This window comes from Polypterus senegalus, chromosome 10 (assembly GCF_016835505.1).
Source record: "Polypterus senegalus isolate Bchr_013 chromosome 10, ASM1683550v1, whole genome shotgun sequence".
Classification (NCBI taxonomy): Eukaryota; Metazoa; Chordata; class Cladistia; order Polypteriformes; family Polypteridae; genus Polypterus; species Polypterus senegalus.
In genome coordinates this window covers 151542908-151570404 of record NC_053163.1, presented here as the reverse complement: position 1 = coordinate 151570404, position 27497 = coordinate 151542908, and the positions used below count along the sequence as shown (strand labels likewise).

The 27497-nt window shown below is 39.7% G+C and overlaps 1 protein-coding gene across 2 annotated transcripts in view; it reads left to right on the top strand.

Annotated features, from left to right (window-relative positions):
- The window catches only part of kcnn1a (potassium intermediate/small conductance calcium-activated channel, subfamily N, member 1a), a 217498-nt gene that overhangs the window by 154263 nt on the left and 35738 nt on the right, over positions 1 to 27497 (top strand). For both annotated transcript variants that reach the window (XM_039767078.1, XM_039767077.1), the window contains exons 5-7: positions 2068 to 2209; positions 8623 to 8733; positions 20232 to 20359. In XM_039767078.1, coding sequence (XP_039623012.1) covers positions 2068 to 2209; positions 8623 to 8733; positions 20232 to 20359 — 381 coding nt within the window. The remainder of the gene's footprint in view (positions 1 to 2067; positions 2210 to 8622; positions 8734 to 20231; positions 20360 to 27497) is intronic.

The following is a 27497-nucleotide window of genomic DNA, read 5'->3' as shown; positions in this document are numbered from 1 at the left end:
TACAGATCAGTATAAAGAAGCTAGATAAGCAGCTTCAGAAAATGGACAGTGATCTAAAAATGTAATGAAAGTTTGCTACTTTTGAATGTGTGTGTGTATGTGTGTACAGTGGCATCTGAATGTTTTCAAACCCCTTCAGTTTTTTCAGATTTTATTATATTGCAGCCTTATGCTAGAATTGTTAATAATTCATTTTTCCCCCATTAAATAACACTGAGTACCACAGAATGACAAAGCGAAACCAGGACTTTTGGAACTGTGACATTGGAGATTGTTCCATAACATTTTCTATGACAGATAGCTGCTTGTTCCCTTCATACAGGGTGCAGCAGAAATAACTCCCACATTTCGAAAAATCACTGTGGGGTCCCCAAAGCAGGTAGAGGGGTGCGGTCCGTTCCGTTAGGTACGGTACATAATAAAGTTTTCAGTCATCACCATGCCGTGGTCGGGTGAGCATCAAGGCTTTGTAGTGGAGTCTATTTTTCAAAAATGGCGGATCTGTAGCTGCGATGCAGAGGGTGTTTCGCACTCGGTTCGGTTTACGTGCTAATGAAAGTGTTCCAGACCGGAAAACGATTTTGCTGTGGGTTCAAAGACTAGATAGATAGATAGATAGATAGATACTTTATTAATCCCAAGGGGAAAGAGTAAGGGCAACAGGAGGCTTTCAAACATCGTCCTCGGTCCTTGGACCAACTAAAGGAGGCTATTCAAGAAGAAATTGAAGGAATTTCGCCCGACATGCTAGTGAGAGTGATTGAAAACTTCCAAGAACGGCTCCAAATATGTATCAGCCATCAAGACCACCATTTGGACGATATAATTTTTAAAACTTAAAGTAAAAAAAACTTTTTTATATCTACCTTTGGGAAATAAAAAGTTTTTGGTGATACCTCGTAGCATTTTTTTTCAATCCCCCTTTGAATTGTGGCAGTTATTTCTGCCCCACCCTGTACATTTCACAATATATGACCATGTTGGTCATGATTAAATTAAACAGTATATTCGATTTTAGCAAATTCTAGAAAGTCATAGATGCTGTATTATTACAGACAATTTAGCACAGTAGGGCGGCACGGTGGTGCAGTGGTAGCGCTGCTGCCTCTCAGTTAGGAGACCCGGGTTCGCTTCCCGGGTCCTCCCTGCGTGGAGTTTGCATGTTCTCCCCGTGTCTGCGTGGGTTTCCTCCCACAGTCCAAAGACATGCAGGTTAGGTGGCTTGGCGGTTCTAAATTGGCCTTAGTGTGTGCTTGGTGTGTTTTCTGCGGTGGGTTGGCACCCTGCCCAGGATTGGTTCCTGCCTTGTGCCCTGTGTTAGCTGGAATTGGCTCCAGCAGACCCCCGTGACCCTGTATTCGGATTCAGCAGGTTAGAAAATGGATGGATGAATTTAGCACAGTGTTTTGCTCTATTATATTAAAGTTTTAAGGATCAAAGTTCCGTCATTACGAATTTTGCAAGTGTCCCCTGACTCCGTAAAGATTTTCTTAGAATACTAAGGCTTCCTCCACACATCCCAAATTTGGGTAGTTTTTGCTGACACGTTCATCTAAATGTGATGTAGGCAGCACAGTGTTGATATTGCTTTATGTATACAGTTTGCATGTTCTCCTACTATTTACATGGGTTCCCTCTCAGTATTCAGCTGCTGTTGCAAAGAAAGGTGTGTAAAATTACCAAGAAACTGAAATTACTATTGGCCCTGTATGATTGAGTGTAAATGATCTGTGATGGGCCGATATCCTCCTCAGGGCTGTTCCTTGCCTGATGTTGCTGAGAGAGGCTGTGGTTCTTTGATCCCATAACAGAAAGGTAGGTTCAGAAGATGGATGAATGTATGAAACTTTCACTTGTATTATCTTGAGCAGGACCTGAAGTCCTAAGGGCTGTAAAGACAGGTTGAGAATTGTTCTGATTATTCCATAGCCATTCATTTCAACTGTGGTGTCAAACATGACTTTTTAATTACCAAGTCAACACGAACCTCTTAAGAAGTGTTAATGTAACTTATCACTTTTATTTTTAATTTGTATTGATTGTATATTTTTGTGCTTCATTGCCCAGGTATCATGACAAACAGGAAGTGACCAGTAACTTCCTGGGAGCCATGTGGCTAATTTCAATAACCTTCCTCTCTATTGGCTACGGAGACATGGTGCCTCACACATACTGTGGAAAAGGGGTGTGTCTGCTGACAGGGATCATGGTAGGTATCTCACTGGAGGTTTTAAACCTCTCCTTACAGAATGAATGTCCATCTTCATTATTTGGCTAAAAACTAAAGAACGCTTACCTAACAGGCATTTCTGCAAGCATTTTTGTGATTTTCAAAACAATATTAAACTAAGATTTTTGTTTTTGTAAACCATAGGAAATCTAAAATTAGTACATTTATTGGTGACATCTTTAACAATAAAGTAGGCAATGATTGATTCCACAGTTCAGAGTCTATGCATGAAAGAAGAGTGGATTTCATTTGTGTCGTATCCCTTTCATTTCTCCTTCCTTAAATCATACAGTTATTATTCCATGTGTGTACCCCTGTCATTATCTCTAACCTCACCTTTAAATCCACCTTAAGCAAGGGAAAATATGCTAACTTTAGTTGTTGAGGCCTAAACTACTCAAATCTTATCTATTCATCTTCTAGAGTCCTCCCTTTTCTCTGTTTTCTCCGTGTTGGCTATTTGGTTGACAGTCGCCTGTTATGGTCCATGCAAGATCAAGAAGTAGATGGGCAACCAAGAAAACAAATATCCTAAACTAGAATCTTCTTGAAAGTGTTTTTTAGCTTCCCGCTGTCATGCTTTTATATGTAGTTTTATCTTTTTGTAGGCATTCCTTGGCTTTTGAAAATAACCAAGACATCATACTGGGAGTTTGGGAGTAAAGTTCGAAAGCAAATACAATGTTGTGGTGGTGCCCATAGCAAAAGCAAAATGCAATTCTCTTTGGTCTAGTTTTCAAGCCTCCTAGTGGTTACTGGGCTAAGTCAACTAGAAATGTGCAGCACATGATATTACCAAGTCAAGGGTATAAAGGTCGAGGTCCATGCATGTCCTGATTTCTCCAGGGGTGTGGGTACAAACATAGAAAAGACTAGAAAAAGACTCATTAATGCTTCAATGGGATTTTCGGCACCAGATTATTTTGTGAATTGTTTCTGACTTGACATTGACATCAAATTATTTTATTTTTTGACTCCTCTGTTTTTTTTCTCTTACATTCTTTGACATGTTTTTTTTTTTTTTTCACATCCTGGGTTTGATTATTAGTTTTGTTTTCCCAGTATCTACCTGTGCCTATTAATAAAACCCCATTCTATCGCCTAATTCCATTCTGATTGAAATACTGCCGCAGCCGAAGCAGAATCAATGCAACAGCAAATACAATACACATATTTTGCCCTGTTTGGGGGCTCATCAGGTGTACACACTTTTGCCTCCCCTTGCGTAGATCAAGGGATTGCCTCTGACACTCATTTTTTAAATATATATTGTGGACACTAGGGGTCGCTGTTGTCCTTTAAACCCGACAGACAGACATGCAGGACACAGGGTAAAAGCACCAAGAAGTATTTTAATACTTTGCTTTCTTGAAAACAGTGCCCAAAGCACCACAGCCACCATATACAGTACAATACAGCACAATTCTCTTCTCCACACCGCCCAGCAAGCGTTGTTCACCTCCTCCCGACTCCGGCTCGCTTGTTGGGTCTCCAGCAGGCCTTTATATAGTCCTTGACCCAGAAGTGCTTCTCCTCTTCCATCCCCATTACTTTGAAGTATCTCCGCTCTGTGTAAACAGTAGGGAATCCCCAGTACCCTTGCAGCGTCTCCTGCTGGGATAAACTGCCGGCCATCCCTTACAATATACAGTATATATTATCTTAGGACAAACGCTGGACTGTCAAATGTGCAGTTTCTCATACAAACGAAGAAACAGTAACAGAAAAGAAATGCAAAGTTTGTAACACATTACATTTTAATAATTTGTAACTATCTTCTTACAGTATATAATACGCTACCGTGGCTGTTCGTTTGTCTGTCCAGGATTTTAAATCACCTGTAGCTTGCAAATCATTTCACCTAATGACCTGAAATTTTGTACACACATATACTATGTGACGTCTACTATCTGCTTTCGGGGTGATGATTTTTGTTACTATTTTTATTTTATTTTATTATAGAATCAACTCTTGGCTGCGCGCAACAGAGCGGCCGTGCGTCTCATGCGTATGGGCGCCGTTCTCATTCCCTACCACCTTCGCTAATCATTCTTGAGGCAGATTGAAGAATTAAATGCCAGCTTAAGTGAAAAATGAAAGAAACGTACTAAATAATTGCAACACAAAAACTAACTTAATCAGATTTAATGCGAAAAGATGCGGACGAAAGAAGAGAATCAGGGGGGCCGCTAGGGTGGAGAAAAGAAGAGCTGCTCAGGAAGGAGCAAGCGCATCAACCTCTGAGCCAACGAATGCTAAACGTACAGAGAAAGAGGATGAAAACTAGGAATGCTCAAGTCAAGTGGATTCACTGCACGTTATCGTGCAGTACGCCATTACTGGCATAATATATTTAGCTATTTTTGTAAGTTATGAGAAATATAACTAAGTCACTTTTGAAGTTGTATTCCCCACACTTCTTGGGAAACACAGGCTCTGTGGTTGTTTTCGGATTCATGGCTGTTGATGAGGACATCTAACTACTTTTTTGCACAGTTTAGTGACATTGGAGCATTTTACCAAGGGAGAACTTTATAACTGGACTTGTGTATGTTAGCAGGGTTTTTAAGAAACAAGGTTTCTGTCTTTAACTGTGTTTCTCACTTTATCCTAGTTTTGTGTGTTGATATAAATGCGCTTGTTATGTCTTTTTTCCTATATTATAAGTCATACGGTATATGGCCACATTCATGTACCTTCTCTCCCTGAAAAATACTGTTGCAACACTATCAAGATTTTGCTGTCAAAGCTTTCTTTACATGTCTCACAATGCTCCAGTCATTGCTTAGTAAGGTGAGGATTAGAGGCCAGGAGTGCGATAGAATAGCTCCGTCTTGGCAGCCCTCCGCACCTACGCAGAAGATGATCAATAATGATATCTTTGTGGTTAATATAACCGCCACAAAGGAGTGAACAGACGGAGAACATAAAGTATGAAACGTAAATGCATGATTGCAGAACCTTTGAATTAGCAGAGCATGGCTCATCCACTTACCCATTGTTCCTGTATCAAAAATGGTAATACTTTAGAATAAAAGTTACTTATTAGTTAGTTACTACTTAATAACTAAACACTTTTTAAGGTAGAGATAGATAGATAGATAGATAGATAGATAGATATGAAAGGCACTATATGATAGATAGATAGATAGTTTGATTGATAGATAGATAGATAGAATGAAAGGCACTAATGATTGATAGATAGATAGATAGATATGAAAGGCACTATATGATTGATAGATAGATAGATAGATATGAAAGGCACTATATGATTGATAGATAGATATGAAAGGCACTATATGATTGATAGATAGATAGATAGATATGAAAGGCACTATATGATTGATAGATAGATAGATAGATATGAAAGGACTATAGGACTATATGATAGATAGATAGATATGAAAGGCACTATATGATTGATAGATAGATAGATAGATATGAAAGGCACTATATGATTGATAGATAGATAGATAGATAGATAGATACTTTATTAATCCCAAGGGGAAATTCACATAATCCAGCAGCAGTATACTGATACAAAGAAACAATATTAAATTAAATAGTAATAAAAATAAAAAAAAATAAAAAATGAAAAAAATTCAAATAAAATTAATGTTAACATTTACTCCCCCGGGTGGAATTGAAGAGTCGCATAGTGTGAGGGAGGAACGATCTCCTCAGTCTGTCAGTGAAGCAGGACGGTGACAAAAGTCTGTCACTGAAGCTACTCCTCTGCCTGGAGATGACACTGTTCAGTGGATGCAGTGGATTCTTCATGATTGACAGGAGTTTGCTTAGTGCCCGTCGCTCTGCCACGGATGTTAAACTGTCCAACTTTACTCCTACAATAGAGCCTGCCTTCTTAACAAGTTTGTCCAGGCGTGAGGTGTCTTTCATCTTTATGCTGCCACCCCAGCACACCACCGCGTAGAAGAGGGCACTCGCCACAACCGTCTGGTAGAACATCTGCAGCATTTCTCTTTCCTAATATCCTATAATGTACCAATGACACTTTAAATTGAGACCTGCCTACTTTGCATCTATCAGTCATTCACTGCTGCGTCACAGTAACATTCGATGGTTGCAATGGATCGGGAGCCTCAGTAGCATCAGATTCAAGATGAGAACAACAACAACAACATTTATTTCTATAGTACATTTTCATACAAAAATATGTAGCTCAAAGTGCTTTACATAATGAAGAATAGAAGAATAAAAGACACAGTAAGAAAATAAAATTAGTCAACATTAATTAACATTTGTAGAATAAGAGTAAGGTCCGATGGCCAGGGTGGACAGTAAAAACAAAAAAAAAAAACTCCAGACGGCTGGAGAAAAATAAATCTTTAGGGATTCCAGACCATGAGACCGCCCAGTCCCGTCTGGGCATTCTACCTAACATAAAAGAAACAGTCCTCTTTGGATTTAAACAAGAAACAACCCTGGACAGGTGCCAGTCAATTGCAAGGCTCCCAGTCACACACTCTCATGATCTGACCCTGCAGCCACTTTAGCGTCACCATTAAACCCTGCACGTGAGACATGAGAGCAACATACAAACTTTTAAAAAAACAGTGGGACTAAAACTCAGAGCTTTGGGTTCATGAGGCTCAGTGCCACCCATATACAGGGTGGTCCAGATCTAATTATGCAGATCCAGATCGTCTGGATGACTTTGATTTATGCGGGACGATTCCAGTTTGGCGCGAAGAATGTCGTCAGTTCCCACACTTCTCGATGGTCCGGGATTTTTCGGGTGATTTTCTATGTAATACACTTAATAAGTTATAGCGTAATGAAAATTGCATAATTAGATCTGGACCACCCTATAGGTGTATAGAGGTGTAAGGTTAATATTATCACTTGTGCTGAGTATAATGTACTCCTTAGTTTACATTTATTTATTTGGCTGATCCCTTTAATCAAGGTGACTTGCAGCATTTGAGACACAATTGGTTACTTATTTTTTTCATTTGAAGCATAGGTAGATGAAATGACTTGATCATGTCACCGTGTTAGTAATGGGATTTGAGCCCACAAACTCTGGGTTTGAATTCCAAAGCCATGACCACCACATAGCTGCATGTGCTGATCCATCATGTCACCACTCTCCAGTGTTCTGGTTAATTAGTAGAACTGCCACACCTCGAAACCTTTGTTTCATTTCCTGAAAAATCACAGAACATATAATCAGGAGTTACATCAAATAGCAGTGCAGATGTACTGAAGCTGTGACGTTCTGTTATAGTGTCATTGTTCAGCAGAGTTTGGATTGCCAAGATTATCAAAGTTATCATGTTATCAGAAACCATGCAGACTCCACAAAGACTGAGACCAACAATGAGATTGACCGCCATAATGGTGGATCTGTGAGGGAGCAGCATTAACTCTCCTGTTCTCAAATGGTTGACTTTCAGGACCTGAACATCCAGCCTTTCTCACCCTTTTATTTTTAAATTAGAAGAAGCACGTTTGTATGTCTTTTAAATTAACACCATGGATTTTCTCTTTGTGTTTTAATCAAGAATGGGTTCCAATTATCAGTAAAGTATTAATCAGTAGCATCCACTTCGGTTGGTAAATTGAAAATGTAAAAATCCATACATTGTATCTTATGATATGACTTTAATGTAAAATGTTTATTGTACCTTAAAAAATAATTTAAGGTTAGAAATGACAAATGTAAAAAATAAATTGCACTTCAATAGAGTTAAAATTCAAAGTAAAATAAAAAGTTACATGAAATTGGACTTCACATTGAACTTTAAAATGGAATTGAAAGTGAAATTTAAAACTTTATAACTAAAATTACACATAATTTAGACTTTGAAGTGGACTTAACATTAAGCTTAAAGTTGAAATGAAATAGAAGGAAAATAAATTGGGCCTTATCTTGGAAGTTCCATTGCTACTCGGCAGTCCGGATGGGTTTGGCACCTGCTGCCCTTTTCACCACCGAAGTGTCGACACATCTATTTTATGAGAAGAGATTAGTTCATTTATTTTACTACACATGAATTTTTAAAACCTAGTGTTGAACTCAACCCCAGTGTATTTTTCAAAATACTGTGGTGAACATTCTGTTTCTGAACCAAAGGAGGAAATTTCCAGTGATTAAGGGTGTCTTATATCTCTTTATCCATATGATTATATTTTCACTAACTTTCCTTTTTATTCTTTAAACGGAACAGTCAACCATCTACATCATTTCAGTGTTCTGTTTCCACCTCATCACTCCAATGAAATCAAAAGCCCTGTCCTTTTCATGTGAACGTGTGTATGGGAATGTGTGTGGAAGTGCTAAAGGAGGCCCCTGTGTCCACCAATGATGCGTTTCATTGACCAAAGTGAAAAAAAGCGTTCTCTACAAGGCATGGCTGTCTCCCCAGGGAGCTGGCTGCACAGCGTTGGTAGTTGCCGTGGTGGCCAGGAAGCTAGAGTTGACCAAGGCTGAGAAACATGTCCACAACTTCATGATGGACACACAGCTCTCAAAGCGGGTGAGTGAAATTCCATTGTCTCCTCTTTGGTTTTTAGGCTTTGCGTTAGCAGTAGATCTTGTCTTTTCAGTACCATGAAGTCATATTTGGGAACTTTCGGGGTTTAGAATGTACTTCTTTAATCTTTTTAAATATTTCTTAACAAGTCTTGTATTATTTATTGTAGTCCAATGCTTCATTGTGTCTTCTTCCCTTAACCCTTGTTCATGCTGTGCTTCTCCCACATTGTTTCTTTATTTGCTTTCATGTCTCTGTACTTTTTTCCCCCCTGCATTTTTATAATGTACAGAAAAGCCATGTTGCATCTCAGTCTATTCTGAATAAAATACATAAAATACTAATGGCATACTACCTGCACTTGGAATGTCAATCCAATATCTGAAACACAACAACAGGCTTTCTTTAGAGCAGTGATTATGGGCTGTAAGGAGGGTAAGTCAATAAGTAAGGACACTTTGGGACTATTTCAGTTTTTGGATTATTCCTTAAATAAACACCATGGATTTTGTCTCTACTTGAATTTTCTCACATACGTAAAACATGCAATTTGTAAACCTGCTTAATCCAATTTAGAGTGACAGAGGCCAGCCCCTAGAACATACTGTATAAATTGTGCTGATTCTATAGTCATATATTATCAGAGGTGTCCACTAATCTCCAAGAATTTACCAGGGCAGGAGACATGGACCCAAAATAGTAAAGCTGTTATTTGGGAAAAACTATTGCTTGTTGCAGAATTTACTGTTGAGGTGCGATTACTACTGACTACTTACAGGCTGTTGTAAACTGTGCTCATTGTCAACAGTAGCCAAAGTGACTTCTTGTAAATTATTTTTTTCCATTTGTTCACTTCCATGCACAAACATGTGGAATACATTCACACGTATATACAGGGTGACACAGAAAAACGGGAACTTTTGAAAAACCCAATAAAAATGGAAGAAATCCAACAAAAAAGTTTAATTGACAGTAATTGAACCACTACAACTTCTCTTTTAAGAGACAGTAATCCAAATTATCAATGTCTGAAAATTGCGTCCTGTAGATGGCGTCCTCCTGTACGTATGCATTCTTCCAATCTGCTGTTGAGGTTCCCCATTGATCGCTGCAACGTCTCAGCTGGGATACCACGAATTTCATCTTGAATTCTTTGTTTCAGTTCATTCAGTGTCCTTGGCCGAGTCGTGTAGACCCGACTCTTAAGGTAGCCCCACAAGAAAAAATCACAAACGGACAAATCCGGTGATCTTGAGGGCCAGGGAATGTCACCGAATCTTGAGATGACACAGTTACTGAACAATTCTCGCGTAGCTGCCATTGATTGCCTTGCAGTTGATTACTAAATTACTAAATGGCGAGACTGTTTACAGCTCAAGGTCCCTGTTCCGCAGTGCTGCCAACTGCACATGGCTGCCACTACGCATTTCACAAGTTCCCGTTTTTCTGTGTCACCCTGGTAGTTCACTCTACATGAGTACATAAGTGGAGCTATAATTCAAGATACAATGTGTAGTAGTAAGCTACCATGGAGAATGTATGTGGTATCTGATTGATTTAGAAGTGCTAGAAATACTTACCTGAATACCTAATAAAACTGTTGTGTAAAGGAATAGATTATTCTACATGTAACTCGTGGTGTTGCCCGGGTTTTACTTTAACATGTTATGATAAATTTTATTTTACACTCTTCTAAGCAAGGTAGTTTGACCAGAGAGTTTTGGCTGCCAAACATAGACTCTCAGGGAACGGTAGACATTTGAAATTTAAGAGAAATCCACGTTATAAATACAGATTTTCCTTTATCCTGTTTCTATTAAGGTCATGGCTATTTCTTCTGCCTCCAAGCCACTCAGACAGTCACTCACTTGGATGCAATCAATGGGGCTCCCTATAACCTGTATTCTAAGATGGGCTTTTCTGGAGTTATCGTTCAATTTTCAGTAAAATACATAAACATTTTTAAATTAATGCCAGTACAAACATAACATACATATAAACAGATGACTGTTAGCTTTAATTATGTAAATAATTTATGTAAATATTGCTCTATATACAAAGTTATTGTCTGTTTGTTATACCTGCATTGTTATCACTCTTTAACTTAATATTGTTCTTTATCAGTATGCTGCTGCTGGAGTATGGGAATTTCCCCTTTGGATTAATAAAGTATCTATCTATCTATCTATCTATCTATCTATCTATCTATCTATCTATCTATCTATCTATCTATCATATAGTGCCTTTCATATCTATCTATCTATCTATCTCTATCTATCTATCTATCTATCTATCTATCTATCATATAGTGCCTTTCATATCTATCTATCTATCTATCTATCTATCTATCTATCTATCTATCTATCTATCTATTTTATTGGGTCATAAAAGTGGTTGTGTAGAATTAAAGAGCTTACCTTTGTAATGTAGTGTCTGTTACATTCAGAAAATATTCAGATCTTTTTGTACCAGTTGTTGATATTATTTTAAATGCATAAATTTGCCATGGTGTCCATTAGAGTACATTCAACAACCAATTTCCCCTTGGGATTAATAAAGTATCTATCTATCTATCTATCTATCTATCTATCTATCTATCTATCTTATATATTGCCTTTCATTATCTATCTATCTTATATATTGCCTTTCATTATCTATCTATCTATCTATCATTATAATATATTGCCTTTCATTATCTATCTATCTATCTATCTATCTATCTATCTATCTATCTATCTATCTATCTATCTATCTATCATTATATATTGCCTTTCATTATCAATCTATCTACTCACTTTTTCCACATTTTGTTATGTTACAGCCTTATTCCAAAATGGATTAAATTCATTTTTTTCCTCAGAATTCTACACACAACACCCCATAATGACAACATAATAAAAAGTTTACTTAAAGTTTTTGCAAATTTATTAAATATAAAAAAACTGATAAATCCCATGTCCATAAGTATTCACAGCCTTTGCTCAATACTTTGTCGATGCACCTTTGGCAGCAATTCCAGCCTCAAGTCTTTTTGAATGTGATGCCACAAGCTTGGCACACCTATCCTTGGCCAGTTTCGTCCATTCCTCTTTTCAGCACCTCTCAACCTCCATCAGGTTGGATGAGAAGCGTCGGTGCACAGCCATTTTAAGATCTCTCCAGAGATGTTCAATCAGATTCAAGTCTGGGCTCTGGCTGGGCCACTCAAGGACATTCACAGAGTTGTCCTGAAGCCACTCCTTTGATATCTTGGCTCTGTGATTAGGGTCGTTGTCCTGCTGAAAGATGAACCGTCGCCCCAGTCTGAGGTCAAGAGCGCTCTGGAGCAGGTTTTCATCCAGGATGTCTCTGTACGTTGCTGCAGTCATCTTTCCCTTTATCCTGACTAGTCTCCCAGTTCCTATCGCTGAATCCATTTTGGAATAAGGCTGTAACATAACAATATGTGGAAAAAGTGATGCGCTGTGAATACTTTCCGGATGCACTGTAGGTGAAGGGTACAGAATTTTCCCAATGTGAAAGCAAACACGTTAAAACCTACCAACTACTGCATGTCTGTCCTTTTAAACCAAAAGTATTATCAAGTATTAGCAAGTCTTGAGATTGCACACATATTACAAAATAAGATAACCATGTTGTTTTATGAAGTAAAAAAAGCAAAGAGCAAATAATTGGTGTGAGATTCGGCCATTTTAAACGGAGAATGGCTGGTTGTGTGCTTCACTTTGCTGTTCATCTTCATCTGTAGCAGTGTTTCAGCTCCAGATGTATAGTTTCCTCTGGTGTATACTTTTCACCTTGAACAGTTGTGTCCAACCGTTGTTATTGACATTGCTTGATGTTGAAATTCAGATATGAATTGCAGTCTCTGGTCTGTGGACATCAAGACAATTATCACTGAAAAGTCTTACGCTTTACGGAAGCTTATTTTGTTATATTGCAAATATATTGCCTACTGCTGCCTGGTATCATCTTGCAAACTTGTACTTTGGTGGTTCTGCCTTGCAAGTTGACATATAAAAAATCCTAATCACTTTAACTTCATTTTGTGGGAGTAATTCTGAAAATAGGACTCCTTGTTCCTATAAATTCAGTCACCCTCAGTTTTAAAATATCTTATTTCAGTGTTGTAGCACGTGTAGATGATAAAGTTCATCTGGCTACAGCTTTCCCAGTTGGTGTAGGAACGTACTGGTGGCTGACAATACAGCTGCATGCTTTGCCTCAGTGACTTCTGCAGAGTTTCATTTTTTAAAGAAAGCAATCAATTCTTGTTCCATGCATACAATACCACTGTCATTACACAGATTGCTGCATCTGTGCTATGGATTCATCGATATAATTATGCCACTTTTCCTCCCAGGAGGTAATACTCTCTGCCACAGCGGTTAACCAGTCTTGCAATAATAATTCTAAGCACTTCTCAAGATTGGCAACTGGTGTTGGCTCATTACCATTGTTCCTCTTCCGCATCCTTAGGTTTATCTGGATGCAACACCTCCAACAGATTCATCCCCTTCACCGCTTCCAGGCTCTCCTTGACCGTACCATTAAGCCCTTTAGCAACTTGATCCTCCGGTAGATTGCACACACTGCTTGTCCTTGCGCCAAGCTCTCACTAGACATTCTACCAGTAACCATCCATCCATTTTCTAACCCGCTGAATCCGAATACAGGGTCACGGGGGTCTGCTGGAGCCAATCCCAGCCAACACAGGGCACAAGGCAGGAACCAATCCTGGACAGGGTGCCAACCCACCACAGGACACACACAAACACACCCACACACCAAGCACACAGTAGGGCCAATTTAGAATCGCCAATCTACCAGTAACCATGTAAAGGAAAACATCTGGGCCAAGAAATAATAAGTAACAACAGTCTTGATCCTCGGAAAATGCACCAAAATTGGTAACAAATCCTGTATATCAATGAGGTTCACTATTTAATAATGAAGACCCATTCAGAAAGGCTTATTTCTGCCTGTAATTATCACAAGTCCCCAATAACTTGCATTTATAACCACTTTTTTATAAATAATAAAAAAGTGAAGCTCGAGGCTGATGTGATACCAGAGCCTTAGCAGCATCAGGTACAATACCAGAACTAACCCTGGACCGAGCACTAGTCCATTGCAGGACACGTCCACCCACACAAAAATCTGCAGTCAGTTATACAGACCCAGATTTCAGTCAACCTCTCAGTTGGGTGTAGGAGGCAACCTCCCAGAACATTTGTTTCATTTCAAGTTTATGATTATGTCTTAGCAGTACAAATAAATTCTTACTTGCATGTCTCCCACTGCATACATGTCCCCTTGGGGAGGCGGGAATGTGGTATGCAGGGATTTCTGCAAGAATCTCTGCTGCAGGAAACCTCACTGAAAGCTTGTGATCAATATTAGGTCATGCAATAAAGATGATTAAAAATCATTCAAAGTTAATTTAGAATGGTTACAAATCGCAACTCTGTATCGGAGCCTAAAAGCAGAACTGTCTTTTCGAATTATAGACCTGAAACAGTACAAGTTATTAAATACTTTTACCAGCTCTCTCAATCAACCATATTCTCGATAAGAATCAGGATTTTTCTCAGTTCCTCAGTATTTTTCTTATCATGAATGCACACACCACACCAGAGAGAGTGCATAACAATAAATGTTTAATTGTAAACCTTTTGTCAACATGTGGGTGACCAATATTGCAATACAGCAATACTACTATCTGACAGCAGAGGTTATATAGTGTCGGAGATGGCTGGGGTGGCGCCCCGGCCGGGACACCTAGGAAGTCCGGAGGAGGGCTTACGCCTTCCCCAGACCATGTGCGGGCAACCGCCGATTTGGTTCCTTTGGGGGCCACGGGTACAGAGCTTTGAAGCGCCACCCTGTAGAGGCCCGTGGTCACCGCCAAGGGGCGCCCCCATGTCTTTGGAGCCCTGGACCTCAGCACTTCCGCCACACTCGGAAGTGCTGGGGGGTTGGAGAAGAGAGGGGACACCAGGAGTGCTTCCGGGGATGTAGCCGGCACTTCCGCCACACAGGGGCGTGTCCGAGGAAGATTGCCGGAACCACCTGGAGCACATCCGGGTGCTATAAAAGGGGCCGCCTCCCTTCAGATAATGGCGAGAGTCGGGAGCGGAGTGGACTGAGCTGGAAAGGAGAGAAGGAGGCGGTCTGAAGGAAGGCATTGTGTGGTCCGGACTTGTGGGGTTTGTGGTGCACTTGTGACTGTAAATAGTGTAAATAAACGTGTGTTGGACTTTAAAATGATCGTGTCTGCCTGTCTGTGTCCACAATAGTTACACAGAATATAATGGGCTAAAAGTAGCTGTAGCCCTGATGACCCCCACAGTCCCAGGTGTCTGCCCCACAGACCTGTGACGGTGATATAACACTAACAGCAGACAAGGAATACAGCATAATACATTGATACAACACATAGAGTATATACTGCAGAAGAAGCAATTAGGCATTTGTCAGGATGAGTGGCCGTTGAGTAACCTTGTGGATAAAAACTGTAGTCTTGGTTTGTCTCAGTCTGCTTTCATAATGTGGAAAGTTAGTACAAACGCAAAGAGACTTTTAACAAGAATCGATCACTCAGTGCAGTACAGTTTCCAGTTCATTATGTTTCTAACATATTGTCAAGGTGAGATTTGAAGGTTTCCCACGAGCTACAGCAGTTGGGCCCGACTTCAGTTCTTAAGCCAGCTGTCTAATTATGTGCACCCTGCTTGTTTCTCAGACCCCAGGGGTCTTCTCTGATTTAGGTGATCTTTTGTTACAGTCCTACTACTGTTATTAGGCCAGTACCGGCCAGGATTGGGAGTGTAGATCTCTATTTGAGTAACTGGCTCTGTTGCTTCATGAAGTGCCCTGGTTTCTCAGAGAACTGAACAGGAAAAAAACTGTGCTTAAAAAAGTCCATTTCCACACCTTTGATTGGCTCATGTTATACTTCGGGATGTTCTTATTCCAACAAGCCAGAAACCTACCCTAGAATGGGTGATACTTCATCATCTGTACAGGAGGATATTAGAATTTAAGAACATAACCATTACAAAAACAGATAATTTTGCCAAACCAGCTTGCAGATGATAAAACAAAGTTTAAACACATGCAGAATGCAATTTTTAGCTATACTGTTAAGAAACATGTTTTCCAGTTTCTGTAGAAAAATAGATATAAGAATAATAATTTTGGGGCGGCATGGTGGCGCAATGGGTAGCGCTGCTGCCTCGCAGTTAGGAGACACTTCCCGGATACTTCCTGCGTGGAGTCTGCATGTTCTCCCCGTGTCTGCGTGGGTTTCCTCCCCCAGCCCCATGACATGCAGGTTAGGTGCACTGATGATTCTAAATTGTCCCGTGTGTGTGTGTGCACGCGCCCTGCGGTGGGCTGGCGCCCTGACCGGGGTTTGTTTCTTGCCTTGCACCCTGTGTTGGCTGGGATTGGCTCCAGCAGACCCCCGTGACCCTGTAGTTAGGATAATGATTTAATAAAATACTACTACTCCTAATGATACTAATGATAATTATTAGAGACAGTGCTGCTAGTACTAATAGTAATACATCCATTTTAGAGGACATGGCAACACACAACTGTTGGTAAATAATTTTCATTGTGCTGTAAGTTGTGACAATAGATACAGGTAGATGGATATTTTAGCTTTGCTAGTTGGATTACATAGTCAGACAAAAGACACAATGGCTTATAGAGAAAAATATACTCTAGGCCAGACACTGCAAGAGAGATATTTAGGTTTGACAGACACTCTATAATAGGCAAAAATGAAAGACCCAATGGTTGCTAGACAGACATAAATAGACACTATTAGATAGGCAGATATAAAAAGATATATGTCTATTATAATAAAATGGCAGATAAATGGCAATAAAATTGGCAAACTCCAGGTGGTCTGCCATGTGCCTTTTACTAAGGAGTGGCTTCTGTCTGGCCACTCTACCATACAAGCCTGATTGGTGGATTGCTGCAGAGATGGTTGTCCTTCTGGAAGGTTCTCCTCCCTCCACAGAGGACCTCTTGAGCTCTGACAGAGTGACCATCGGGTTCTTGGTCACCTCCCTGACTAAGGCCCTTCTCCCCCCGATCGCTCAGTTTAGATGGCCGGCCAGCTCTAGGAAGAGTCCTGGTGGTTTCGAACTTCTTCCACTTATGGATGATGGAGGCCACTGTGCTCATTGGGACCTTCAAAGCAGCAGACATTTTTCTGTAACCTTCCCAAGATTTGTGCCATGAGACAATCCTGTCTCGGAAGTCTACAGACAATTCCTTTGACTTCATGCTTGGTTTGTGCTCTGACATGAACTGTCAACTGTGGGACCTTCTATAGACAGGTGTGTGCCTTTCCAAATCATGTCCAGTCAACTGAATTTACCACAGGTGGACTCCAATGAAGCTGCAGAAACATCTCAAGGATCATCAGGGGAAACAGGATGCACCTGAGCTCAGTTTGGAGCTTCATGGCAAAGGCTGTGAATACTTATGTACACGTGCTTTCTCAATTTTTTTATTTTTAATAATTTTGCAGAAATCTCAAGTAAACGTTTTTCACGTTGTCATTATGGGGTGTTGTGTGTAGAATTCTGAGGAAAAAAATGAATTTAATCCATTTTGGAATAAGGCTGTAACATAACAAAATGTGGAATAAGTGATGCGCTGTGAATACTTTCAGGATGCTCTGTATAACCATTCTTAGTTTTGAGTGTTCCTAGGAATACAGTAGACTCAAAAATTGTGAAATGGAAGAAGTCTGGAACCACCAAGACTCTTTCTTGGCCACCAAGTAGCAGGGCAAGAAGGGCCATGGTTAGGGAGGTGACCACAAACCTAATATTCACTCTGAGAGCTTCAGAGGTCCTATGCAGAGATAGGAGCACCCATCTCAAGTATGCTCATTTCAGAAGTGACTCTTGAGTAAATGGCATATGACAGCCTGTTTGGAGTTTGCCAAACAACATTTAAAGGACTCTAAGGGCATGAGAAAAAAGATTCTCCCATCTGATGAGACAAAAATTGAATCAATGGTTAGAACTATGTCTGGTAAAGAACAGGCAGTGCTCATCACCTGCCTTATCCATCCCTGTGTTGAAACATGGTGGCAGCAATATCATGCATGGTGCTCGGGGGTGCTTCGTAGTAGCAGGGACAGGGAGACTTGTCAGAATTGAGGAAAGGATGAATGCAGTCAAATACAAAGAGGTCCTTAAAGAAAACCACCTCCAGAGGGCACACCACTTCAGACTGGGGCAACCATTCACCTTTCTGCAATGACCCAAAGCATACAGCCAAGACAACACTTGGGACAGGTCTCTGACTGTTCTTTAGTGGCCTAGCCAAAGTTCACACTTAAACCTTATAGGACACATGTGGAGAGACTAGAAGATGGCAGTTTACAGACACTTCCCATGCAACCTAACAGAGCTTGAGAGGATCTGCCAGGAAGAATGGAATAACCTACCCAAATCCAGGTGTGTAAAGCTTGTAGAGACTTAGCCAAGAAGACTCGAAGCTGGAATTGCTGCCAAATAAACTTCTACAGAGTACTGAATTAAGGGTCTGAATACTGCTATGAATGACAGACTTCACTTTTTGATTTTTAATGAATTTGCAAACCTTCCAGAGAAAATGTTTTCACACTATAGGTTGTTGAGTGTACTCTAATGGACAACATGGCAAATTTATGCATTTAAAATTATATCAACAACTGGTACAAAAAGTGAAGAGATCTGAATATTTTCTGAATGTAACAGACAGTACATTACAAAGGTAAGCTCTTTAATTCTACACAACCACTTTTAGATGACCCAATAAAATAGATAGATATGAAAGGCACTATATAATAGTTAGATAGATAGATAGATATGAAAGGCACTATATGATAGTTAGATAGATAGATAGATATGAAAGGCACTATATAATAGTTAGATGGATAGATGTGAAAGGCACTATATAATAGTTAGATAGACAGATGTGAAAGGCACTCTATGATAGATAGATAGATAGATAGATAGATGTGAAAGGCACTATATGATAGATAGATAGATAGATAGATATGAAAGGCACTATATAATAGATAGATAGATACTTTATTAATCCCAAGGGGAAATTCCCATACTCCAGCAGCAGCATACTGATAAAGAACAATATTAAATTAAAGAGTGATAACAATGCAGGTATAACAGACAATAACTTTGTATAATGTTAACATTTACCCCCCACCAGGTGGAATTGAAGAGTCGCATAGTGTGGGGTCTCCTCAGTCTGTCTCTGAAGCTTCTCCTCTGTCTGGAGATGATCCTGTTCAGCGGATGCAGTGGATTCTCCATGATTGACAGGAGTCTGCTCAGCGCCCGTTGCTCTGCCACGGATGTCAAATATTCGCACAGTTTATATACATTGGTTATAATTGTAGTCAACAGCCACTCATACTGACATCATAGGCCTATTTCTTTTATCTGTTGTCTGGTGTTGTATTTAATGTGTGGCATTGTTATTTATTGGCACCACCATGTCAGAACACAGCTCCCATCTTTGTAAAGTTTCTCATCATCGATGATCAGCCTTGCAATGGTACGGTGCTATTGGCAAATTTAAGGATGGGCATGGAGTTGTATCTGGCTGCACTATGAAGAGTTTCCATGTTGTCCCTATATTTAAAGCACTGGTTTCCTTCTAAATACCAGTCAGGACAAGTTAACTGGTGACTCTAAACTTGACTGGTATGAGTGAGTGTGTGTCCTCAAAGATGGACTAGCACCCTGATCATTGTTGGTTCGCTCTTGCTGTGTTTTTGGGGATATTCTTTGACCCTTCACAATCTTACATTGGATTAAGCAGGTTTCACAAGGGAATAGCATTAGGAAAGGCATTAATTAAGCAAAATACAGCAAATAATTATGCTAAAGCCATACAGCACATCACAATTTTATTCAAATGTATATAAATGGACAGACATCAGTCCAAGTAGGATTCAAAACTATGAGCTTTATTAAACTTTAATCCTTTCATCTTTCATTCCAATGCTCACCTCAGATGTCTGACTTTTTCTGGCTCTTCCTCAGAATCTTCGTACATTTTCATCTCGAGCTAATTCATGATAATTGGGAACAAGAATAAAAAAAGATTATGTGGAGCATTTACAGTGTGAACATGTTAAGGGACAAGATTGACAAATTAAAGTGGGTAACTAAATAATTTGCAGTTCAGTTTTTCTTATTGACATTGCCCTTCTTACACTCAGTCTTTGAGGATACGTACTACACTGGGACTAGAAACATCCTGGCGTTATTCAGGGTCACAATTAACTTGATCATGCTTTTTCTATACTTGTTCACCCTTTACTTGAGATATTGTGCGGATAACCAGTGACAAATATTTGTAAGACGTTAAGCTTGCTCTGCTGTTTTTCTTTTTTTTTTTTTTTTTTTTGTCTTGTTTTTTCTTTTCTTTTCTTTTTTTTTTTTTTTTTTTTTTAAAAGGTTAAAAACACGGCTGCAAATGTACTCAGGGAAACATGGCTCATCTATAAACACACAAAACTGGTGAAGAAGATTGACCACGCCAGGGTGCGCAAACACCAGCGCAAGTTCCTGCAAGCAATTCACCAGTAAGTGGACCAGGCCGTGAAAAGCAGACAAGTCAGGGAGGCGTAGAGGGCTGGCTGCACTCGGCCAGAATGCCATCTCCCTTCAGCAGCAAGCTGATGGCAATGCCCTGAGATGCTGTGCTTAAGTCATGGGTGTGTCACAGTGTTACCTTTCCAGCTTTAAAGAGGTGACACTACCAGGGACTGCACTGGTTATTATGCAGTGAGATATTTTAGTGTAAACCTGTCCTAGAAAGAAGCAATGAGAGAGTTTTTAGATTATTATGGGGATTTGCTTTTACTACAGCTGCTGTAATCTAGTTTTGACACCCTTGTGGCAAAGAAATCTTGTGTACGATAAGTCGTACAAATGGCAAGGCAACTTGAATGTTACCTATCAGCCTTTTGTTTTTTTATTCTTTAGTGAAATGCTAGTCAGTCATATGGATGTGGGGTGGGTTGGGGGGGATTTTTGGGGGTTTGGAAAATTGTCACAATCTTCTTTTCTGGGCCTTCATTTAGTAAGCATGTGATTTTGATTTTTTTTTTTTTTTTAATTGATTTATTAAAATTTTGATATTTTTTAGTATTACATTTGGTCCCTTTACTATGACTTCATTTTGTTTTCCAGACACAGATATTTTGCGCTCGTTTTCCATGTTGTTCACTGTTTCTGTGCCCCTTGCTAGTCATAAGACGCACAAGTTATGTGACCTGTTATTACATCATGGTTCACATGTCTTGGCATCCTCGCTTTGAATCAAATACATGATCTTTAATTCTCTTGAGTATGTTTTGATTTATATAGGATTTTAGGTTAATTATTGCCACACATACAGAGTACAGAGAAATCCTTTCTTGTATGTACTAATTAGCACATCGCCACACCACAGGCCCGCCCTTGGGGTGGGGGGGGGACAACCATGACACTTGTCAGGGGCCCGCCCTTGGGGCGGGAGGGGGACAACCATGACACTTGTCAGGGGCCCGCCCTTGGGGTGGGGAGACAACCATGACACTTGTCAGGGCCCGCCCTTGGGGTGGGGGGGACAACCATGACACTTGTTAGGGGCCCGCCCTTTTTTCGAGTTTTTTTTTTTTTTTTCTCGAAAGGTCCATTATTAACGCACATATCTGAAACACGAAAGGGGCCCGAACTCTGTCAGCTGCCTGGGGCCCAGAATTTCCTAGGTGCGGGCCCGCACACCACACCATAGGACCATGACTAGTAAGCATAACAACCTTAACTCAAAACCTCTAATTTCCTGACCTAAACAAATCTTGGAAATACATTAAATATGGTGAGAGAAGGTGTCTTCTAAAAACTGGGGTAAACATTCAAGCTCAAGTAGGTGTCTAAGAAAGGATATTACAATAAGCACAAGTACGTATTTTTGAGTACCATTTTCATTTTAGGGACTTTTTTTTTTTTTTCAGAATACGACCTCTTACTTCACCCAGGTTCACCAATTTGTAAATTACATGGATAGGAAAAAACAATTCTGTTTACTAAAAACACCTTTAAACTGTTCATAGGTAAGCATTCTGTGGTGCAACAAGCAAGTACAGGGTGACACAGAAAAACAGGAACTTTTGAAAAAACCCAATAAAAATTGAAGAAATCCAACAAAAAAATGTTATTGACAGCAATTCAACCACTACAACTTGCCTTTTAAGAGACAGTAATCCCAATTATCAATGTCTGAAAATTACATCCTGTAGATGGTGTCCTCCTGTACGTATTGTGATAATAATACAGCAAAGACATCACAAAGGTTTGGGGCAGCCACCCATATATTGTTTTTCCCAGCTGCAAAAGGGTTTGTTGTATCAGAAATATCAAGTGCATTTCACAGAGTCCAAACTAGAATTGGCTATAGTAGCCCAAGATGGAGGCTTTAAAGGGCTGGAGAGGAACTGATGTCAACAAAATGGCCGGAACCAGAAGTGACGTCAGCAAAGGGGCCAGCTTTGGAAGTGACGTCAGCAAAGGGGCCGGCTTTGGAAGGGACGTCAGCAAAGGGGCCGGCTTCAGAAGTGACGTCAGCAAAGGGGCCGGCTTCGGAAGTGACGTCAGCAAAGGGGCCGGCTTTGGAAGTGACGTCTTCTGAGGTGCCAGAACCTTGCAGGATTTCCCGGAAAAGGTCTGTAGGGAACTGAGAAAGACAGTCAGCGCACTCCGCCGCCCCCTGGTCAGATGTTTCATTACACTTACTCAGGCCCCTTTAGCTGCCTCCTACTCACATGTGTGTGACAGTATGCATTCATCCAATCTGCTGTTGAGGTTCCCCATTGATCGCTGCAACATCTCAGCTGGGATACCACGAATTTCATCGTGAATTCTTTGTTTCGATTCATTCAGTGTCCTTGGCCGAGTTGCGTAGACCCGACTCTTAAGGTAGCCCCACAAGAAAAAAATCACAAACGGACAAATCCGGTGATCTTGAGGGCCAGGGAATGTTAGCGAATCTTGAGATGACACGGTTACCGAACAATTCTCGCACAGCTGCCATTGATTGCCTTGCAGTTGATCACTAAATTACTAAATGGCGAGACTGTTTACAGCTCAAGGTCCCTGTTCCACAGTGCTGCCAACTGCACATGGCTGCCACTACGCATTTCACAAGTTCCAGTTTTTCTGTGTCACCCTGTATAAGGGTGTTTCTGTACTAGTGTTAAAATAGAGCCATCACTTAAAAGCAAAGTAGTAGCAGTCATTCCTTGTAGACCAATCGGTGGTTGTGTAATGATTAAGATATATAGTATTTTAAGTGTACACACTGGGCATTTATATACTGAGGTGATGGCATTTTATGTTTTATAAACCTCAGAGCTTAAGGTAATTTTAGGACTAGGATTTAAAAGCGTTCAGCTATCATCGATTGGTCCACAGTAGGTATTACTGCAAGGTTCTGTTTTTACACTTGCAAAAAAAAATATTTAACTTTCTGTACTTGACCTGTTGCACCATAAAAAAAGTTACCGCTAGAATATGAACAGTTTAACACTAGAATTACCAGAGCCTACGAAAAAACTCGTAAATCCGTTCCACCTTAAATCGCTTTTTAAAATCGTTCACAGCTCTCCACCGGCGTCTTTTGTCATCTAAATGTGCTGATAAAACTCAGGCTGCAAGCAGCCGGCTATTCCATCTCCCCACCTACTTAGAACGTGCACAGACTTCTCCCAGCTCATGTCTTGATTGATTTTCTGGGAGTGAAGAGGAGTTTCAAAGTGGAAATAATAGATCGTTGTTTGGAACACATGCATTTCATGTCTGTTCCGTTTCTACAGTAATCTGTGTAAACACATTGTTAAAACAGAAACGTTTTTTATATTCTACTAGTAGATGACAAAATGTAGGCATAAACTATATAATGTATGAAGCCTGAAGTATCAAACAAATACTTTCACAAAAGATACAAATCTAACACAACAATTGCGTTTTTATTCAAAAATATAACTGCAGAAACAAAAAGCCGACTTAACATGCGACATTGACACCCGTTTATTATGACTGCCTCCGTAGAGCAATCGAATCAGCTGCCGACTGGGAATCAAAAGGTCGCCAGTTCGATCCTGCACCACTCCGTTTTGAGAAGTAAACTGCTCTTAGTCTTACTATTTTAGAATAAAAACATACATTTGATTTCAGTCTGTAACAGCCGGTGTAATTTATGATACTTCTAAAGGTTAGCTTTGTTTTTTTTAGTCAGTTTTATTATCTCAGCCGCGTTCACGAGCCTAAACACACCACACCCCCGTATCTTTTCACACAGACGCGCTGTAACAGAGGTAAACTCAGCTCCCTTCTACGTCGGAGCAAGAATGCACATAACATTGCTTGCATACTAAAGTGTCAGCAGGCACTTTTTGTGGCATTACACATGTATTTTTTGAGTATGTCCGTGCCAAATAAATAACATTTGACGTTTTGAAGAAATCATTTTATGACACGATATACCTTTATTTATTTACTTACTTCCTAAAGTCACAAATAGTGTGCAGAGGGCATGCTCAAAAATGTGTGTAATGCCACAAAAAGTGCCTGCTGACACTTTAGTATGCAAGCAATGTTATGTGCATTCTTGCTCCGACGTAGAAGAGAGCCGAGTTTACCTCTGTTACAGCGCGTCTGTGTGGAAAGATACGGGGATGTGGTGTGTTTAGGCTCGTGAACGCAGCTGAGATAATAAAACTGACTAAAAAAAACAAACAGAAAACAAAGCTAACCTTTAGAAGTATCATAAATTACACCGGCTGTTACAGACTGAAATCAAATGTATGTTTTTATTCTAAAATAGTAAGACTAAGAGCAGTTTACTTCTCAAAACGGAGTGGTGCAGGATCGAACTGGCGACCTTTTGATTCCCAGTCGGCAGCTGATTCTATTGCGCTACAGAGGCAGTCATAATAAATGGGTGTCAATGTCGCATGTTAAAGCGGCTTTTTGTTTCTGCAGTTATATTTTTGAATAAAAGCACAATGGTGTTAGATTTGTATCTTTTGTGAAAGTATTTGTGTGATACTTCAGGCATCATACATTATATAGTTTATGCCTACATTTTGTCATCTACTAGTAGAATATAAAAAACGTTTCTGTTTTAACAATGTGTTTACACAGATTACTGTAGAAACGGAACAGACATGAAATGCATGTTTTCCAAACAATGATCTATTATTTCCAGTCTAAAACTCCACTTCACTCCCAGAAAATCAATCAAGACATGAGCTGGGAGAAGTTTGTGCACGTTCTAAGTCGGTGGGGAGATGGAATAGCCGGCTGCTTGCAGCCTGATTTTTATCAGCACATTTAGATGACAAAAGACGCCGGTGGAGAGCTGTGAACGATTTTAAGAAGCGATTTAAGGTGGGACGGATTTACGAGTTTTTTCGTAGGCTCTGGTAATTCTAGTGTTAAAGATGTATTTAGTAATCAGTAATCTTTAACATATCCTCCATATTGTTAATAAGATTGCTCAAGTGACTTTGGTCCAGGGCAAGGTTTGGAACGGAGTGACAAGGAATGTCCTTGAATAGACAGAGGTCATAACCAAAAAAAGTTACAAAACCTGAAAATGTTGTCCAAAAAATCAAGGTCATCAATGCTCGTTCCCCGATTTAATATCTTTTTCATGAAAACTGACTGAAAAATACTCAAAAGGAAAAAAGAAGTTGTGTCTTTGATTCAATGTCATATGCCTTGTTGCTGGCAAAAGGCACTATAAACAGGATGGTTACCATTGTGAAAAATGAGCACACAATAGCAGAATCCAAAAAACAAAATGGGGTTATGGTTAATATAATGCTAAAAGATATCAAAATACAAAATAACAATTAAGCACGTGAGGGTTCAGAACGTCAGAACATGGCAATATACTGGTAATGGAATAGGCCTTATACATGAATGTGGGTCAATTCATATTAGAAGTTGTGCTATGAATATTATTTATTTTACTATACTTTATTATCCAAGATGACTTACAGAAGCAAACTATAATACATACAATTTGAGTGACTGCATAGTTGTAACATACTAGTGAATAAACCACAATTAGCAGCTATGTTAGTTTGAGAAACTAGAATTCAAGCAATAGCAAACTTACTTGGAGATTATGTCAGTATATCTGCAGGTGTACAGAAAGGTAGCAAAATGGCAGAAGGTCTAAGATTTACCAGGATGCACTGTAAAGAGAGGTGTCTTGAATAGCTGCCTAATTTCAATAGATTAGGAACAGGTATATATGACTGTCAGGCTCAATGCATATTTACTGCCCTACTTCATTAGAAGGTTTTCCTCTATAAAGGGTGATATTAATTGAAATGCAAATTATCCCTCAATTCATATGTCTCAGCGGCCACATTATTAGGTCCACCTTTCTTGTAGCAGATATGATCCTCTTTGACCCTCAGAACTGCCTGAATTCTTCTAGACATGGGGTTAACAAGGAGCTGGCAATATTCGTCAAAGATTTTGAACCATGTTGACTCAATAGCATCACATAGTTCCTGCAGATTCCTTGACCATGAACCTCCTGTTCCACCTTATCCCAACGCTGCCGTGTTAGATCAAGACCTGCAGACCATGTGAATTTTTATTTATGGAACCTACGTGAGATGATGGCTATTTTGTGAGATGGCACTTTGCTTACATCAGAAACGGATGGTCAGCTATGGAGGAATATTTCGGACAAAATGAAATAAATAAATAAATGCGTAAATAAATAAAAGTACTGTGAAATGTGAGCATAAATAAATAAATGTGTCATGAAATGACAGCCTTAATAAATAAATATGTCATGAAATGAGAGCATAAATAAATAAATGTGTCACGAAATATGTTTTTCGTTGCTTATTTATTTATTTCATTTTGTCCGTAACATTCCTGCAAACCGTCATGAAATACGGCTTGAAATAAAACTGTCACTTTCACTCGTCAAAGTTGAGAGGGTGGCTCTAACACGCCCTCTAGTTACTGATTGGTGAATCGATAGCACAAGAATTAATTAGAAAAATGCTTACTACTGCCGATGAAATGGATTCTGCCGAAGATATTACGTATTTCAGAGAGAGAATTGAAGATTTATCGGAAGAAATTACAATGTTGGCGGCCCTTTTAGACTCGATATAGATGAAACTGTTTTGAAATTATCGAAGAACAGGTGGAACGAACTCTACTACACTCCAGTTCAGGTGACGCAGTTCCCTGCTCTGGACGTCCATCCTTTGACATTCCAGCTGAGTCAATAGAACACCTTCTGTTATGCGGTTTAAAAGTACGACAGATTGCAGATCTGTATGATGTATCAGAGAAGACGATCACAAGGCGAATGAGCCAGTTTGATATACGGTAAGCTGCAACGGCTGTATTAGTTTAGGTACTTTGACATGGAATGCCCAAAGCAGCTCCACTTAATATTTTGAAGTGAACAACTTTACCACTGATCAGAGCTGTACAGTTGTTTGAAAAAGTAGCTGCGAATATGCAACTGACTTTCTACTCGTAAAACAAGGGTCAAATACTCTGTTCTAAAAGGGCCGCAAACATTGTAATTTCTTCCGGTAAATCTTCAATTCTCTCTGAAATACGTAATATCTTCGGCAGAATCCATTTCATCGGCAGTAGTAAGCATTTTTCTAATTCATTCTTGTGCTATCG